The sequence below is a fragment of the Schistosoma mansoni genome, chromosome 2, assembly GCF_000237925.1.
Source record: "Schistosoma mansoni strain Puerto Rico chromosome 2, complete genome".
NCBI classification, from domain to species: Eukaryota; Metazoa; Platyhelminthes; class Trematoda; order Strigeidida; family Schistosomatidae; genus Schistosoma; species Schistosoma mansoni.
Genome location: NC_031496.1, coordinates 4,302,485 through 4,322,975, shown reverse-complemented (window position 1 = coordinate 4,322,975; position 20,491 = coordinate 4,302,485). Strand labels below are relative to the sequence as shown.

Here is a 20,491-nt window from a genome sequence, read left to right as displayed (position 1 = left end):
TACTAATATCATTAGATGTATATTTGATGTATTAGTAGTTTACAACTGAATTTGACATTGTATTTTTTCATCAGAGGAAAATACATTATTGGCTTATGGTAATTTCCCAAAAACAAATAGTGCTGTACAGCTGAGAGTGGGGAAAGCCCCCTTCCTCTCTCTCTCTCTCTCGAAATTCTCTCACACGGCTACGCGTATACAGCCTCTGACAGGGAAGTCCTATTCACTGCCCTCTCGTGACGGGGATGTTGTTCAAGAAATTCAAAGGGTGAAAAGCCAATTTCCGGCGCTTTAACTGGGCCTGTGGACACAGTGATTCCACCTAGGGGAGTTGGAAAACCCTCATTCCAAACCAATGGTGTACATGGACTCCAGTATCCTAAGCGAAAAAATGGCATATGAATCAATCGTTGGTCACCGGCTACCATGGGACTGCATCTCCTTACGATGCTCTACTGCCTTGTGGACCAGACATATATATATTCGTATTTCTTTCACTTGACATATTGGGTATTGTGATACGATTTACCATTCTTAACTTATTCCCAATTTAATAGTTACAGTCTCTCACACTCACAGCCACTTTGGGCTTGATCTCGTGTAATTGTTATTTTGTATACTATGATATGATGCAGTCTGATTTACTTGTATTTAAACCGCGGATGTCTGAAGTACATGATTCACAAAGTGAAAGATGAGATTATGTTCTGGACTCAACAGGCAGGGCTAGGTAAGATGAACCAATAGGGAGTTGACTCCAGGTCTCATAAGTCAGTGTTCTAATTGGCGATTTAGTCTACAGGACGTAACAAATAAAAAAACAGTTATTCACCCTTTAAATTATAGATGCACCCACTTTTATCTTAAGTTTGTGCCTCACCTGGAAATACCCTTAAATTTTATCGTTTCGCTTCCCCTTTCAGTAAGTTATTTTCTGACGTTTTTCAAGGATATTTTTGTGCTGTATGTATAAGCATGCAGTGCGTGTTTGTTCGTTCTTACGGGCTGCTTGTGGAATATATATATTTTCCCGGATGAATCTTGTCTTTTCCCTCTAGTTAGCAGGACTACAGAGTAGTGAGATAGCTTAGCTTGTCCTGTTGCTGATCCTAAGTGATATCGTAACCCCCCTCGAACACATCAGAACCGCTTAGGCTGGTGCAAGTATGGATCCTACGAATGTAGAAGTATCGATAGAAAAGTAGCAGCTTAAATTTATCTAGATGTTACCATATATGAAAATTACTCCTACTTTCGAACCTGGCACATCTATCTCTGCTACCGTATCGTCAATTGGTGGAATCGCAAACAATATTGCCGAATTTAACTACGACCCCGATGCTAATACTACGTTTAACATGTGGTTACGGAGTTATGAAGATTAATTTAAATTTGATTTTGACGATCATTATGATGCTTAGAGAGTTTGGTTGCTACTTCGAAAATTTGGTCCAAGTCAATTAGATATGTATAGTAATTTGATTTGTGCCACAAAACCGCTCATTTGTTAACATCGTTTAGTCATTAAGTCAACAGTTTGAAGATAAACTGTTATAATTGTATTGCTTATAAACGACCCAGCTACTCCTATTGCTTAGTATTCTTATACGATGACACCCGACAAGACCCCAAAATCAGAACACGTTGAACAGGAACGAAACTGTATTCAAAAATAACAATGGGAAGTGAACAGCAATCACTAGTTTGAATAACGTTCATATATTTATAGTATATACATAAGAAGCTTATAGATTTTTCTCCAATAATATGCCCGGGCTGATCGGTTTAGAATTAGCCAATCAGCGCGCAGCAACACCATCATGCATGAAACATGCTTTAATCCGGTTTATTTCCCACTAACATAAACCCTCGTTACTTCATGCACGTTATCGATGTTAGAAAATGATTATGAACGAGGACACTAACTTTTCTACGCATGTGGGTGTCATTAACCACCAATACGAAAGCTTCAGACTGACAATTTTGACTGAAGATCAGTTTAAAGCCCTTATTCGCAAATCACAAAAGTTTATTGACATTAGAACGCGGTTACCAAGAAACCAAAACTGACTTTTGGCAACGTTGCAAATGAATACCAACATCTAATTAATCTTTAGCGCGATACTACAATAGTTCAGTGTGGTGATTCCGAACGCCCTGAAGTTCACGTAATCCAGTAGCTATCCAACCCTGCTATACCTAGCCCATCTTACCCGAGCTTAGTTCAACGAACGAAGAATAGTTCTTCGGTTTCCTGCTGGTACTGTGATGCGTAGGATTTTCTAAGCGTCCCTACATTCTTGTTGGTTAGGGTTACGTTAAGTATTAGTTTTAATCATGAACTGACATAAACTTTAATGTAAAGTAATTTGAATGAATTTTCAGCAAAACCCAAGTTGTTCATAAAATATCACATCGCTGAACTAATTTCTGTTTCAGCATTAGTTCAGGGCCGATTCACTTGTTATACACAATCTCCAAAGATGAATTGAGCTCTTGACAAATATAAGATTATCATATTAGCGAACGCGGACAAAAATTAGTTTTTAGTCATCACTTCAGATATTCTAAGCTGTAAAGGAACGTATTTCCGCTTTTTGTCATTAGTCAGCTGCGACGTAGAACCAGGCACACATATCCATCGGTCCAAGTTGCCATACTTCACTCACTAGCACAACAAGATGAACACCGAATTCATAGAAATAGTTAATTTAGTGGTGGCAGTATATAAAAGATAGGTTGTATATAAGGATATAGTACAGGAAGAAAGACAGACATGAAGCAATTTTAATCTCAACGTTTAAGGGAAGATAAAGAGTGTATACACATATGCCATTGTGATCGATTCTCAGCCATGTCACCCACAGTCTCCAACCATTGGTTACGATAGTCACGAGGACCCCAACCAAGTAGTTTGCATCTACCAACATGTCTCAGACTAGAAGTTAGTGACTTCAAGCACTGATGCCACGTTTTGGTTTGGCCGCCCCTAACTTTCTTCCAACTATCCCCTACACTAGTCAACATAGCGCGTCATGTTAATCGGTGTTCAGGCATACGTAACATGTGGCCCAACCATCTCAGTCGTTATACATAACATTAGATTCTTACGCAAAAGACTAAAAAGTCCCGATTGGCTCATTCCAATACTACAACATAATAGTCAGAACTAAGATGTTTTGTAATACATTTGTTGAGTAAATATAATGTACATTCATATACACAGTGAGAGTACAAGCACACATATACATATATGAACAGTAGAAGAACAGAAAGGAATCTTTTTTTAAGAGTTTTTCACTTTCTCATGACATAGCCCAATCAATGTTATAACAAATTCATAAAACAAATATATGATGATTAAACACACTACATATAACAATGGTGAACTTATTCCAAACAAAAAATAACTAAATATATACAAGAATAAAAGGCGTAATAATACGTAGTAATTTGCCAAAAGACGAAATGATATTCGGGGGTTATTAGTCATCGAAGAACTTTGGGATTCATGTTGTCTAGGATATGATGATAATGATGGAAGTAATATTTGACGTGCAAATCTTCCTCGAATATCAGACAATGAACACCAATGAATAAAGTGTTGTTTCATCTGAAAAAAAGAGGAAACAATCGAATAACAAAACCACCAGAGACTACTAGTAATCTGTTACGGATTAGCTTTTATAAGGTGATTGACTGATAATATGCAATAATGCAGTGTAACCGAGTAGTAACTTCTCGTCAGACTGATATATTGATGTTAGCTCCGAATTGGACTGATTTTAAAGGATACCTACTCAGTAGAATAGACTCTTCGCCTAATAAAATAATCTTTTGCAAGGGAAATAGAAACGGAAAAAAATATATAATGTAGATGGCAGGAATTTGAAATGAACGAGATTGCTAGTTCAGGTGAATATTATTGAGTTTCTAAGCTTCCATTATCATTATGAAAAAGTGAGGCAGTTACACACTGAAGTTAATGGAGGACGGTCGGGAATATCGTGGACTGGTTGAAGTTAGACATTAACACCGTTGGATACTGGTATAGTAGTCTAGAGCCCCCAAATACCCTGGTACGGTCAAGAGTGGGGAGAGTCCACTCTCCCTCTCGAAATTCTCTCACATGGCCACGCGTATATAGCCTCCACAAGGGAAGTCCTATTCATTGCCTTACAGTTACATTACTCTTGTTTACGAAATTGAGAGGACGAAAACCGAATGTCCGACGCTTTAACCGGGTTGGTGGACACCGAAAGTTCACCTAGGGGAGTTGGAAAACCCTCATTCCAAATCAATGTTGCACATGAGCTCCAGTATCCTCAGGGAACAAATAGCGTATGAATCAATCGTTGGTCACCGGCTACCATGTGACTGCATCTCCACACGATGCTCCACTGACATGTGGGTTAGACCTTTAGGTCAAAGGCTCCGGGTGTGGCCCCGAAGAAAAGCACCTGTGCAGTATCACAGCCCTTACACAAATCAAATGAGATTTGTGTGTCGCTAATATATCTGGTACCCCTTGTACCAATATTTAGGTGTTTAAATAAATAATAAATAAAGTGGTCTAGAGGTTAAGCGTTTCAGCGCGACACCGAAAGTTCTGGGTTCGAGTCCTGAGTTCGGGGTCGTGGATGCGCACTGCTCACCAATCCCATACTAAGACGAAACGGCTGTTTAGTGCCTCCATGTTTTCAATAGTGATCTAACATTATTCAGCCCATAATCTCAGTTAAAAATATTCTATCCTCACAAGGTAATACACACAAAATCGTAAGAAACTTTCCCAACAACCAATACAGTAGGTATTTTTCTTACCTTTTCATTAAATTTATCTTCTAAATAGTTGCATACTGTAAGTATATAACGATTTTCATATGATGTATTCATGGTTGGTGCATATTTATTACTATTTATTAATTGTTGACAAACATATGGACGTTTTACACCCATTATAATCTAAAAATTACAGTGAGAAATATGAAAGGAAACATTGATGTAAACTTTGGAAATATAAGAAATTCTATAAATAATCAATAAATTTATTTGCCCTACTTAGGTGAGGCACAGTGTTAATCATCTGACTGGTCCCAATCACTGATTGTGCCAGTCTATAAGAACGGACAAAAGTCCTCTTGTGACAATCACAGAGGAATCAGTTTGACTAATATATTGCCTAAAAGATTAGCTTCAATAATACTTCGACGCCTAACCAAAGCTCATGAAGAGCAGACTAGAGAAAACCAAGCTGGTTTTCGATCTGGACGTGGTTGTATAGACCAGATATTCACTCTACGTCAGGTCCTAGAACAAAGATACGCATTCAGACGTCCCACAATGGTAGTATTTCTCGACCCTAAGGCGGCATTTGACTCCGCTGATCATGAGGTTATATGGCTATATATATATATATATGATTAGTCAGTCAGTCAGCTACAACGTAGGACCAGGCACACATATCCATCGGTCCAAGTTGCCATACTTCACTCACTAGCACAACAAGATGAACACCGAATTCATAGAAATAGTTAATTTAGTGGTGGCAGTATATAAAAGATAGGTTGTATATAAGGATATAGTACAGGAAGAAAGACAGACATGAAGCAATTTTAATCTCAACGTTTAAGGGAAGATAAAGAGTGTATACACATATGCCATTGTGATCGATTCTCAGCCATGTCACCCACAGTCTCCAACCATTGGTTACGATAGTCACGAGGACCCCAACCAAGTAGTTTGCATCTACCAACATGTCTCAGACTAGAAGTTAGTGACTTCAAGCACTGATGCCACGTTTTGGTTTGGCCGCCCCTAACTTTCTTCCAACTATCCCCTACACTAGTCAGCATAGCGCGTCGTGTTAATCGGTGTTCAGGCATACGTAACACGTGGCCCAACCATCTCAGTCGATGTAGATTCATGACCTCATCAACTGATTTACCATCATTCCCTAATACCCTGCATCTAACCGCATTATTACTTACACGGTGTTTAGCTGTAGAACAAGTAACTCAACTTAATCCATGATAAAGAAAGTAAACTATGATGAACACTAAATGTTTGGTGTTCATCGAAACTCTGTGACCTGTAAACAATGAACATCGAAAATCTAAAGACAATATTATAAGATACTGTCTGATGAGAGTCTGAATATGTTCTGGACACACTGGTTTCTAATGTACTTTTGACTAATGTCCAGTTTGTGATTAAAAACTATTTAGGTTTAGTTCAGAAACTTAAAACTGGTGAACGTATCGAGATAGATTTAAACTAATAATATTTAAAAATTATATTATACGATTTCCGTACGTGGTAGCACAGTAACGTATTTACAATCAGTCAGTCAGCTACAACGTCGGACCAGGCACATTTATGCATCGGTCCAAGTTGCCATATTAACGTATTTACAGTTAGTATCAATAAGCTATTAGTATGGCAACTAGTAAGACGATGTTTTATAGGGTTCTAAGAATATAGTTTTAGACTATGGTGTATAAATCGTTACATAATAACTTTGGGACACAAGAAGAATCAAAACCCTGTTCCTTGTTAGGATGGAAAAAGATAGTATAAATGAACACCCAATTAGAAACTTGAACTATTCACCTGGAAACGATCCAACGGTGTGAGCTTTGTATTATATCTTGATAAATCCTGGCTATTTACGGATATTTTCGGTATATTCCGAAATGAATACGAAGAATCACTAGGAGATAAATTATCCACATAAGGATGTTTAATACTCGGAGATTTAGGCGAGGTTGACAAATATTTAAAGTGAGGTCGTGTAATTATCGGACTAGCTGATAAATCGTCCCACTGTATACGACCATTCGGTGGTGGTTTCAAGGATAAATCATGCACAGTTTCGAAAGTCTGAAGGAGAAAAAAAGATTTTACAGAAAATTCAAAACGAGATTATATTGAACGTTTTTAGGAATGTAGCTAAAACAATGTTAATGAAAATTAAATTGCACGATCTCCACAACCATATACTGATAAGTATCATATGAACACTAGTTACTAGCTTCGAGAAAGAATTCTCAGAATTTTAGTTAGAAGACGTGACCAGTGAAGTTTAACTGTGTCCGGTATGAGGTAGACACTCATAGAAGATAATGGAAGACGGTCACACATTATCTAGAATTGGTTGAAATTAGTCTCAAGTGCCGGATTGCGGATGTGCATTGCTAACGACGAAACGGTCGCTAAGTGCTACTAAATTTTCAACGGTGGTCTAAAATTGAAAGATCCATGATATCTACTAGATTCAATCAATTTATCTAGCTCAGTCAGCCAGCTACGACATAGGACCAGGCACATATATGCATCGGTCCAAGTTGTCATAATTCATTAGCACAGCAAGATGAACCACGAATTCATAGAAGTAGTTAATTAAATGGTGGTAATATATAAAAGAAAGACTATAAATAAATTAATATATTTGTAATATCCCAATGAGTAGAAAAATTAGATCTTCTGACGTTTCGTGACTCAGTGTAAGCCACTTCTTCAGAGAATAAATAAGCAAAAAAAAAGATTGTATATTAGGATATAGTACAGGAAGAAAGCAATTTTAATCTCATAGTTTAAGAGAAGACAGGGAGATTTATCTCGCACCTGAAGATCGAAATCAGAGACAATAATTCACCCCTAAAAGCAGACTTTTATTTGGTATTAATGAATATCTAAAGCTAAGAAATGCATAACTGAGAGATTATATTTCAACCTGGATTTCCCCAGTATAATAATAATTATATTCTGAGAGTCGGATTGATGATACAGTTCAGTTTGCATTCAAAATGAATTTTAATAAACCAAAGAAATTGGTATGGATTAATTCTAACTTCTAAAGCTAAATGAAAGCGACGGAACGTACCATTTGTATTAATGAAACTCAACTCGAATATTCTGTACACTTGACTCGTCATAACAGACAAAATTCATGAAACGTTGTACTAGGGTTCTTAAAGATTCAGTTATTGGGTTATACATGGCATATTCAATAAATACGTCAATATATCTAATAAGGTTGTTAATTATATACGTAACTAAAAAACAACTCATCGCACAATACTGCATCGTCTTACATTTCGCGTCAGTCTAAATTTCGTGATCATTATTTACCTACCGCTCGATGACTGTTGTACTTTGCTGAAAAGTAGTCTGTCCAAGAAAAACGCGACAGTGTACCCTTAGTTATCGGTGAAGTCCTCATGCTTAATTTGATTACCATGACAGATTATTCCCAAATCCCATATGTAGAACATGGTGTCTATTGTTTATGAAGTGCGAAACGATAAGATGTATGAAATGAAGACTGCAGAATAGGGTTTATAAGAACATCCGAGGATATACTAAAACGTGGAAAGGTTGACAAAAGTGTTCTGTCGCACTTCAAGAGTATCTTCAAGATGATTGAATTGATGAATATTGACCTTGTAGAAATGAGGAGTTTACCACCCCAAATCCACAGTTTAATGTTGTATAGAACAGTACGTTTCACTTTGTTCGACGGATTATTAACACACATTCATCGGTATACAGTTTTGAATGAAAAACGTTGATCACAATCCAAATTATGATTACCTGAACCCGCTTATATTATTCCATATGTACACCAATATCTTAGCATTTGACAACAGATGCACCTTCATTGATTCGACAAACCTTTAGTTCTCATCCACCTAGTCTCTTATTGATGCACCAACAATCAGTAATCTCTTAACACATAACTTCCCATTGCTTTTACGAACCTTCTTTGCAATGTTCAGTCTCTTTCGTCGCCATTGTCACTAATTCATTCCGATATGTTTGACTACTCATCTTGTGAATTCCATTTTGTTGTGGTAATATGGTATGGGAATTCGGATCAACACACATCTGTGCAAGGCTATACTTTAATGATGACTGACTGAATCAGCTGTTGCTCAATGGTTAGATCGTTCAACTTTCAGTCGCTAGGTCGCAGGTTTAGAATCCTTTCCATATATCTCAGTTTGGGTACTCAATTAGTGTCACATTTAGAGTGTGGCCTGAATTGAATTGAAGTACATGAGTCTGTTCCTGGTACAAAATTAATACTGTAAACAAACTGAAGTTGCTTAATGTAGATCAATGAATTCCACATAAACTGATAGATTGTGTCGTGTCGCTGTATTAGGTGAAGAATGTATCCAAACTTTAAAGTAACTGTCTGGTGATATTTACTTGATTATTTTGGCTTACCCTAGCCTGTTACGAAGACAGTCCTGCACGTGTAATAAAAGGGATCAAAGTATGGCTAATGATTGTTGAGATTTTAGCTTCAAACAATTAAGTAAGCTTGTCGACTACTTTTTGATGATAACTGCTTATTATCCAATACTAGCTAAAAAGGAATGAGTATGGGTAATCAATGAGCTTGTCCAACTATCTACTTACTCATGGAGCAATGTAATGATGTTTTAAGTGTTAATTTTGTTGACAATATGGGGTTCAATAGAGTATATTAAATAGAAGCAGCTTGGATTTGTTTTCATCAACCAGTTTTACCCTGCACTGAAAGTGGTAACTTTAAGGTCAATGATGCAGTTAATCACAAAACACTTGTTTTCATATAAGCCCCCAAATGCCCTGGTACGGCCGAGAGTGGGGAGAGTCCGCTCTCACTCTCCAAATGCTCTCACATGGCCACGCGCATATATCCTCTCCCAGGGAAGTTCTACTCATTGCCTTCTCGTGGCGGGGGTGTCGTTTACGAAATCGAGAGCAAGAGCGAATATCCGGCGCTTTAACCGGGTCGGTGGACACGGATGATCCACCTAGAGGAGTTGGAGAATCCTGATTCCAAACCAATGGTGTACATGGGCTCCAGTATCCTGAGGGAACAAATGGCGTATGAATCAATCGTTGGTCACCGGCTACCATGGAATTGCATTTCCTCACGATGCTCCACTGCCTTGTGGCTCGGGGTGTGGCCACCTAAGAAAACCACCTGTTTCACTTTGGCCACCTAGGCAGTATCACAGCATATATATCTGGTGCCCCTCTGTACCAATATTCATGTGTTTAAATAAATAAATAAAATAATAAACATTTAAAAGATCAAGTTAGATTATCACATTTAAATGAAAGACGTACTTCTTGAATAGCAAAGAATTCACGTAATGAATGTATTCCTTCCGTTAAATAAAATATACATTTGTTAATATTCTCATCAGAGTTATCCATATCAAATATTAAGAAACTACATAACCATTTAGTAAATTTATCAAACCATCCTTGAGAATCTGATGAAAATTTATCCATCTTTTGTATTAATTGAGATTGCAAACTAGAAATAATCAATCAAAATTGATAAGGTAGGTTTTATTGAATATTATGTTTTATATATAAATATATATAAATTAAAAGAAGCTACTGTGGAAAACAATCGGGAAGGGATCAAAGAAGTACTAACTTCAAGGTGCCTAGATAGTGCTGGGCCGCAAGAAGCATCATCATAAGGAATGAAATTTTATCGAAATCTTGGACAAGATTCGAGGAAGGAAGAACAAGAAGACAATAATTAACAACAGTCGAACAAGAGCAGAGAAAGTCAAGGCACAAGCTTAATACACAGAAGAAAACAAACAACTGAAGAGGAGCATTAGAGCTAGCAAGCAAAAATGCGAGGATGAGCTAGCAACGACAGAAGGAAAAGCTGTAAGAGAAGGAAATATAAAACAACCATATGACACGAAGAAGAAACTAGTAGGGAAATATAGTAAACCAGAGCGAACAATCAAGGACGAAGGAAGTAAGTTAATCACAGAGAATCAAGGACAGATGAAAAGATGGGTGGGACATACTTCGAAGAACTCTTTAATAAACTACCTCCATTGAATCCACCAATTACAGAAGCAGCACACACAGACCTCCCTATAGATCTCACTCCGCCAACGATCAAACAAATCAGGATTGTCACCAGACAAACCAAGAGTGGTAAAGCAGCATGACCTGACAATATACCAGCCGATGCACTCAAGTCAGACATAGGAGTAACTGCAAACATGCTCCACATTCTGTTCAGGAATATTTGGGAGGAAGAACAAGTACCGACAGGTTGGAGAGAAGAATACCTCATCAAGATACCAAAGAGAAGAGATCTTAACAAGTGTTAAAACTACAGAGGCACCACACCGCTATCAGTAGTGTTGTTAAACAGGAGGGAAGATTCAGTAGATGCTTAACTTCAAGATAAACAGGCTGCATTCCGAATCACTAAAATACGACTCATCTTTGAACAATCAATTGAATGGAACTCGTCACTATGCATCACCACCCCTGACTGTGAATAGGAGAACACTATGAAACCTTCGACACTATGGTGTACCTGAAATCGTCAACATCATGTAACGGACTACATTGCGAAATCGTGCATAGAGTGCAAGTCAAAGATCCATTCTGAATGAAGACCGGTGTCAAACAAGGCTTGTTACTCTTTCAGAAACAACCTGCTATGGCAGAGAATAAACCAGATTCCAGCCGATGGGAAAATTAGGGAGAAAAGGTGGGGGTGGGTAGAACATAAATCAACGAAACCACCAAATTGCTTCGAGGCAAGCCTTAACTCGAAATCCTAAAGGCCAGAGGAAAAGAGCCAGATCAAAGAAAACATTGCATCAGGAATAAGAAGCATACATCCAAAGGACGAATAGTACTTAGCAGATACTGGAAAGTAGTGTCTAGGACAGAGTTGGTTGGAGAATCCTGCTTGGTGGCCTGTGCAACACGAAGGATAACAGGTGTAAGTAAGTGATATATATTTGTAATTTACTTCAACAATACATAGAACACTTATGCATTGAAATAACTTTAATGTGAAATGATGCATCCGATGAGAAATCTTAACGAATCAAGGAACACCACCAATTTAACTTTGAAGTTGCTAAACTTCTTGAGAACAGAACAGCTCACGAAGTAGTGGCTGAGGCCATGAAAACAATGTCATCTGAGGTGAGAATCCGTTATCTAAAAATCCCGATTGTTACCACTCTTATTAAACTTTATCAGTGACATAATAAATTTTATGCCAGTATTTAAGATGTATTGGTTTTCTGTTCTTTTGTTGACGCTAAATGTTTTATTAATCATTGTTTATCTTTCTTTTGTTGCGCCTCTTAGAAGGTCCATAAATTATTTCATCACGATGATGTGGGAATGATCATAATTCATAACCCTGCGTTTTCTTACAACCCGTCAACTAACTTTTAATTAAAATACCCTATCCTTTTCGTACTTTAAGATTCCCTAAACATCTTGAATTAATAGTCAGAAGCTTCAAATCACTCCTGACGATATTTTAGTCAGCTTTTTATTTAACTATTGAAGTGAATGATATCAAATATACGTGGAATGATTGTAATCATGAAAATCTATTACGTTAGCTTACGTCTTGACTTATTTGCGAATGATAGTTTTAGTACTTTTGATTGCCCCGAAATGCCCTGGTACGGCCGAGAGTGGGGAGAGTCCGCTCTTCATCTCTCGAAATGCTCTCACATTGCCACACGTATATAGCCTCCACAAGGGAAGTCCTACACTCACTGCCTTCTCGTGGCATTACTCTTGTTTACGAAACTGAGAGGACGAAAACCGAATGTCCGGCGCTCTAACCGGGTTAGTGGACACGGGAAGTTCACATAGGGGAGTTGGAAAACCCTCATTCCAAATCAATGGTGTACATAGGCTCCAGTATCCTCAAGGAACAAATGGCGCACGAATCAATCGTTGGTCACTGGCTACAATGGGACTGCATCTCCTCATGATGCTCCACTGCCTTATGGATCAAATCTTTAGGTCAAAGGCTCGGAGTGTGGCCCCCTAAGAAAACCACCTACTTCAGTTTGGGCATCTGGTAGTATCACAGCCCTGACACAAATCAAATGAGATTTGTGCGGCGCATATATATTTGGTTCCCCTTGTACCAAATTTACGTTTCTTAAATCATTTATTAATATGACTTATGTAGTTAATCAATATACTAGAGCAGGGATAACTTTCGATCATAGTCATTACAATATTATGTAGGAATGGAGTGAACGGGGAAAATTCCCAAACACTATATTCCATTTCAGTAATTTATTGAGTGCCCGGGCAGTATCCCAGCTCTCACACAAATCAAATAATTTGTTTGGCGCATATATATTTGGTGCCTCCTTGTACCAATGTTTGTGTTTAAATTAAAGAAAACCTCCCAGAGAGTTCTGAAATCCAGCAGTTTTTATCTGACTGTGGTTGATGATGGAACTAAGCTTGGATATGACACAAATAGTCTTTAACCGATATGAAAGACTAACAAAAATTATAAACTTACTTTCCTTTTGTAACCATCATACAATTTAAAACCCTTTCAACTGTACTAATTATTACAGGATTCCAGAGGCCACTTTGTTCTGTTTGATATTCAGATGCTGTTGTAGTGGGTAACGTACCATCGTGCTGATGCTGTTGTTCGGATAAAATTTCTATCAGTGAAAATCGAAACGAATGATAAACGTTACACTGAAAATCAGATACTTATATGAGTGTTTACCACGAATAAACTCATAAGTTGAAAGGTTAAGTTACTGTATAGAATATAACAATACTGAGTTTCCAAAACATTAATAGATCTAGCGGAGTCTTTAATACCTACAATAAGTGTTATGTTTATTGAATTAAAACTTCGTCCATAAATGGTTTGAGTATTCGTCAGTTATTTTCAAAAGAATTGCGACTCATTTCATTGTAAGACAGTTCTTACTGAAGTGTTTATTATTTCTCGCTCAACTATTTTTCTTAAGAATAGTTAATCTAATCATCTTTCCGTTTATAATGAAAGAATAGTGATTTCATTGCTTTCAGTGAAAAGAAGGAATCTTCGCATACATATACGTAGATTATCTTATTGTTTAGAGATTGGTATCAATGTTTTATGTAAGGATGGCTCGTTAACAAACTCAAGGAAGCCTGAAGAAGCCCAGAAAAAGCCGAAGACATTCCATCCAATCACCGCTAGAGGAACATTCTAGAATGTCGACGTGTAACTCCCTTGTTGGATGAATAAGAAGGCCCCCCTATGTGCCTATTGGCTGTCCCTAGATTGCTCCATAAGTAAGCAGATAGTTGGACAAACTCATTGATTACCCATACTCATTCCTTTTTAGCTAGTATTGGATAATAAGCAGTTATCATCAAAATATAGTCGACAGGTTTACTTAATTGTTTGAAGTTAAAATCTCAACAATCATTACTCATATTTTAATCCCTTTCATTACACGTGTAGGATTGTCGTCGTAACAGTCTAACGTTAGCCAAAATAATCAAGTAAATATCACCAGACAGTTACTTTAATGTTTGGATACATTCTTCACCTAATACAGCGACACGACACAATCTATCAGTTTATGTGGAATTCATTGATCTACATTAAGCAACTTCAGTTTGTTTACAGTATTAATTTTGTACCAGGAACAGACTCATGTACTTCAATTCAATTCAGGCCACACTCTAAATGTGACACTAATTGAGTACCCAAACTGAGATATATGGAAAGGATTCTAAACCTGCGACCTAGCGACTGAAAGTTGAACGATCTAACCATTGAGCAACAGCTGATTCAGTCAGTCATCATTAAAGTATAGCCTTGCACAGATGTGTGTTGATCCGAATTCCCATACCATATTACCACAACAAAATGGAATTCACAAGATGAGTAGTCAAACATATCGGAATGAATTAGTGACAATGGCGACGAAAGAGACTGAACATTGCAAAGAAGGTTCGTAAAAGCAATGGGAAGTTATGTGTTAAGAGATTACTGATTGTTGGTGCATCAATAAGAGACTAGGTGGATGAGAACTAAAGGTTTGTCGAATCAATGAAGGTGCATCTGTTGTCAAATGCTAAGATATTGGTGTACATATGGAATAATATAAGCGGGTTCAGGTAATCATAATTTGGATTGTGATCAACGTTTTTCATTCAAAACTGTATACCGATGAATGTGTGTTAATAATCCGTCGAACAAAGTGAAACGTACTGTTCTATACAACATTAAACTGTGGATTTGGGGTGGTAAACTCCTCATTTCTACAAGGTCAATATTCATCAATTCAATCATCTTGAAGATACTCTTGAAGTGCGACAGAACACTTTTGTCAACCTTTCCACGTTTTAGTATATCCTCGGATGTTCTTATAAACCCTATTCTGCAGTCTTCATTTCATACATCTTATCGTTTCGCACTTCATAAACAATAGACACCATGTTCTACATATGGGATTTGGGAATAATCTGTCATGGTAATCAAATTAAGCATGAGGAACTCGCCGATAATTAAGGGTACACTGTCGCGTTTTCAGCAAAGTACAACAGTCATCGAGCGGTAGGTAAATAATGATCACGAATTTTAGACTGACGCAAAATGTAAGACGATGCAGTATTGTGCGATGAGTTGTTTTTTAGTTACGTATATAATTAACAACCTTATTAGATATATTGACGTATTTATTGAATATGCCATGTATAACCCAATAACTGAATCTTTAAGAACCCTAGTACAACGTTTCATGAATTTTGTCTGTTATGACGAGTCAAGTGTACAGAATATTCGAGTTGAGTTTCATTAATACAAATGGTACGTTCCGCCGCGTTCAGTTCATGATGAATGTACAAAGTAAACTATACTGTCTACGTGTTTCAAAGACCATGTATCATCATAAGGTAATGCAGAGCGGACAGTTGCACGGTGTATATATGGCCTTTGGCTGTCAGGCGGGAATGTTGCTTATGTCATAAAAGACATAAGTTGGTGAAGGTTAACCGCGCTTCTGAATATTTGTCGAGATTTCATCACACATGAACCCTTCAAGAGCAACATTTTCCTTTTAGAAAGAGGGAAGAGCATAACAAACATGTTTGTGTTGTTGCTTATAACGATCAAAAGATTGTATTTAGTCAGTTTATTCATCATTTCGGACGATGTCATAAGACTTATTACGAACCTTTTGTTACGAGAATACCTTCCTGTAGATTTATGTGGAAAAGTGTTATTCCTAGAAAAACATCTAAAACAAAATCGAACAAAAACGAGGTAACTATGTAGTGTCGACGAACACCACTTGCCATTTACATTTCTATTGGTGCTTCGAGATAAGCCGTGTCTTGGTTGATAGTGTCTGTGTAGAAAGCCTGCACAAGGCTAATGTACCACTGTGGTACGCCTTTTAACGACAAATGCTTCCACAAAACTCTCGGTCAAGAGAGTTGGCGTCGGTACTTACCCTTATATTTCAAAACCTCATGAAGATTGAATATTCGATATACACACCCACGTCCAGATCTGAAATCACCCTGATTTATTTCCGAGCATTACTTTACCATCAAATGACTATTGAGATCAATTTTTTAGACAACTTATTGGTCGAACTGATTTCTATCCTTACTTAAAATGTGGAACGACTAGAGATGGAGATGAGTGAAGCGAGATCAAATCCTGTTCCCAGATTCTAGCTAATATCTCAGTCGATCTAACAGCTAAAACTGGACCAGTATTCAAAGACCTCCGAGATCAACTAATCAAGACTTGGTGTTATTTTGTCTTCGGATTAGCCATAGCCTTTTCAACTATATTCGGAGTCAAAGCTCTTATTTCCGTCTCCCATTCTGGTTGTTTGCAGAAAATGGGTAACTCGGGGCATATAGAGGCCGGTCGAACTGTCGCCCGCTGAAGTGTTTTATGGCGGATTTTCTTTATTTATGCGTAATTCTGGATGGCTTCAAAGAATGCTGTATGTAAATATGAATGAAAACTGTAATCTACTATATTTCGGTAAACCATTACTCAAACTCTAATGAATATCGTTTTAAACAGTCTTTGATAAAAGTAAATAAACCCAAAAGCAGAATAAATTCTTACAAACATTTATAACTAACTTTCAGTGTTCAGTAGTAGCATTTTAAATCCATCTTGAGAAAATACTTTTGTTACACGATAAACCATATGAGCATTTCGATATACATGTAAATCAATTTTAGTAACTCTTTGTAGAAACAATAAGAATAAACCAACATAAAGGCTGTAGTGACGGGCAACAAATGTCAACCTAAAGGTGAAAAAACGATTACTGTAATTGGAATAGATGAAATTCAACCAAGAATATGATTAGTTAACTTTTTACTACACTAAACATAACTAACTTACGGTTATATGGTGAAACCTAAGTGTTAGTTATTTTTTTGTGAATTAATCATACCATAGTTGAAATCATGAGTCAATTGAAGCTAGACCACCATGGAAAACCTGGAAGCACTCGACGGCCAACTCGTCCTATTATGGGATTCCTCAGCAGTGCGCATCCACGATCCCTCACTCGCGAGATTCGAACCCAGGACCTACCGGTCTAGCTTCAATTGATTCATGATTTCAACTATGAAAAATACTAAAATCTCCACAAAACCCCTTCTGATTTTAATCATACCAAATATGTGAAAATTGTGTGAGATCTATTAATTGAAACTGAATAGATGCTCAGTAACTTGAAATGTGTTAGGGATATCCTGAGGGATGAACAAAACCAGACAAGTAATTAAAAGCATACAACGATAATTTGCACTTTCATACTGAACGGTGTTAATTTTTATATAGTATGCTTCAGTACAAATCTGAATTGCAAAGAGAATGACAGGTATCATAACAAAGAAGGCTGTTCCGAAAGCTGGTCCTAATCCATTCGGTAATTCGACTTTTGCTATCTGACCTACAGCCAGAAAAATAAAGCTGGTCAGCCGAACTAATTCCCTCTAACTGTACGCCCATGGCAGCCAGTGACAAACATTAGGTTCGTACGCCTTCTGTTTCCTTAAGATCCTGGAGTTCATGTGCACCATTGATTTGGGGTCAGGGTTTTCCGCTCTTCTTAGGTGGATCCTTCGTATCCACCAACCCAGTTAGTCTCGGACACTCGCTTTTCGTCCTTTCAGTTCCGTAAACACTCCCACCGCTAGAAGGCAGTGGGTTGGACTTCCCTAGTAGTGGTTGTATGCACGTGGTCATGTGAGAGCATTTCGTGAAGAAGAGCTGACTCTCCGCACTCTCGACCATAGCAGGGCATTTGGGGGCCGCACCTAAAATGCAATTTATTGTAATATAAATAAAAGATCATTTCTTTGATCAATCATTTTTCCATTTAACTAAAGAGTAACTTTAAAAATACGAAGTTCAGCGACAGGATGTCTTTTCACTGTATCAACTATCAACCAGTACAGTTATATATATATATATATATATATATATATATATATATATATATATATATAGACATGCAATTTGAAAACTTAAGTCATCAGATCTCGTCCCGATTAATTTGGAGCCTGATGACAAATTATTGAAAAGAATATTCTTCGTTTATGTTATTATGCTTTAATATAATGGGAATTTTTCAGCAATTATATGTCTCCTGAACAGTAACGATGATCGTCATGAATTTAGTCGACCAATGGTTAGTCTAAAAAGACTGTAAAAGGACACGATTTATTTATTTATTTAAACACATAAATATTGGTACAAAAAAGCACCAGATAAATATGCGCCTCACAAATCTCATTTGATTTGTATGAGGGCTGTGATACTGCCCAGGTGCCCAGACTGAAGCAGGGAAAGGACACGATATGTAACACGAAACAAAATCTTTATGGTACTTGATAGATACAATAGTTTTATTCTGTAAGTTTAATTATTTATAAACCCAGATTCCGATGTTCGGTTAGATAACAGAATAATTTTCAAAAGTAATGTGATTCTCAGAACTAATCAACCTGACAGGTCTAACATAATTTCCCTATGCACTTAAAAGTATTACATTCAGTTGTAATCCGTTTCACGAATTAAACAGAACATGTGATAAATGAATGAACATTAAAATCATAATATGTTGCAATCTTACCACTCAGAATAATTCTCACTATTATCAATTTTTAAATTTAATGGTGCATCCGATGATATAGATGAAAAACGAGTATCAGTATGTAGCTGCGGAGATCCTGCGTAACGCCAAGGTTGAATACTAGACAGCCAAGTCTCAAGTACCACTTCAAAACTTAAATCAAAAGGCCAATGTTGAAAACAGTATACAATAAACCGTGAAAACCGATTCATAATATTGTGATGCGGTATAGATGATTCTGGTAACACTATCACTCCTTGATTATTGTATAAATATCTGTAGAGGACAAAATGTGATCAACTGTAGAAAAAACAATTTTGAGTTTAGGATAAGTTGAAAATCTACTATGCTACCTAATGAGACACATCTGATATATTGGAGTTTGAATCCACGATATGATGACTTGAAATTCAAAGCTTAACCAAATGGATAGCGGACAGAAATAGCTAGGACTTAATAAGCTGCTGAAAAATGAACGAACAATATAAAGTGGATAAACAACAATACGTCTCACCCCAAGGATAGACAAATTAGGACTACTGGCTATAGAGATTGCTACTAGTTATGTGTTTTGGTAACTGACAAGAATGTAACTAAACAATCAAGTTTGACAAATATACTTTGATAGTGACTAGCAGAAGATAAATGGCCATATTTTTTATACAAAAGCTTCCAATCACTATGTGTTCATCGTTATAATGATGAAAATATATATTCCGGAAACTTTTTACGGATCTCAGACCATACTACGGGCCTAGTCCAAATGACAAACAGGCATATTTGTGCTTAGTAGGTGCTAATAACAGTATCGCTTAAAAATACTTAGGGCGAGGTCTGAAATGGCAACTATATGCAAGGTCGTTCAATGTAAACCAAATGATGTTGATTCAGCTTAGTTACATATACACTTGGTCAATATCTTTTGGCGGGTGACTTATGCCTTAAGTTAACAAGTACAGATAACTATGTAGTTCTCTTCTCATCGAACTGAAGACCCCTATTTCTACAAAATAATTCATATGATTTGAATGTGAGTATGAACTGCTGTACTAGTTCTGTTGTTCAACTATTAACTTGTCTTTTTGTACAGACCAATAGCAAAAAATTAAGACATTTAATGTATAAACTATCTTAATTTGTACAAACCAATTGCATTAGTTAATAAAATTATTATTGTTATCAGAAGGGGTTTTGTGGAGATTTCAGTATTTTCATAGTTGCGAGCGTGAGTCAATTGAAGCTAGACCACCAAGGAAAACCTGGAAGCACTGGACAGCCGTTTCGTCCTATTGTGCGATCAATGTTTACCGTTTATATAACTTGCTCATATCAGTAGATGTGGACTTCCGGGGATATACGTCTAAAAGAATAAATGAACAAAAAATCTGGCATAATCACCTTTTAATAATGAACAAACAATTTGTTCTAAATCGATTCATTGTTAATTATTAGTTTGTAATTAACTGTCAAAATATAATACAGACAAACATTGTATGGTGCTGATTGACTTTCACTGTTAATAATTTTAACAAGAC

General features: G+C 36.9%; 1 protein-coding gene across 2 annotated transcripts in view; it reads right to left on the bottom strand.

The window, feature by feature from the left end:
* Positions 1 to 3,177: 3,177 nt before the first annotated feature.
* Positions 3,178 to 20,491, bottom strand: part of Smp_104600.1 (hypothetical protein) — a gene marked incomplete at its 3' end in the record, with an annotated part of 21,370 nt that continues 4,056 nt past the window's right edge. Inside the window, exons 9-15 of one of the 2 annotated variants that reach the window (XM_018795395.1) lie at positions 18,957 to 19,232; positions 16,948 to 17,117; positions 13,346 to 13,496; positions 10,129 to 10,321; positions 6,613 to 6,882; positions 4,825 to 4,965; positions 3,178 to 3,613 (exon numbers count right to left, since the gene is read on the bottom strand). In XM_018795395.1, coding sequence (XP_018649713.1) covers positions 3,287 to 3,613; positions 4,825 to 4,965; positions 6,613 to 6,882; positions 10,129 to 10,321; positions 13,346 to 13,496; positions 16,948 to 17,117; positions 18,957 to 19,232 — 1,528 coding nt within the window. The remainder of the gene's footprint in view (positions 3,614 to 4,824; positions 4,966 to 6,612; positions 6,883 to 10,128; positions 10,322 to 13,345; positions 13,497 to 16,947; positions 17,118 to 18,956; positions 19,233 to 20,491) is intronic. The other variant, XM_018795396.1, reaches the window with a different exon arrangement.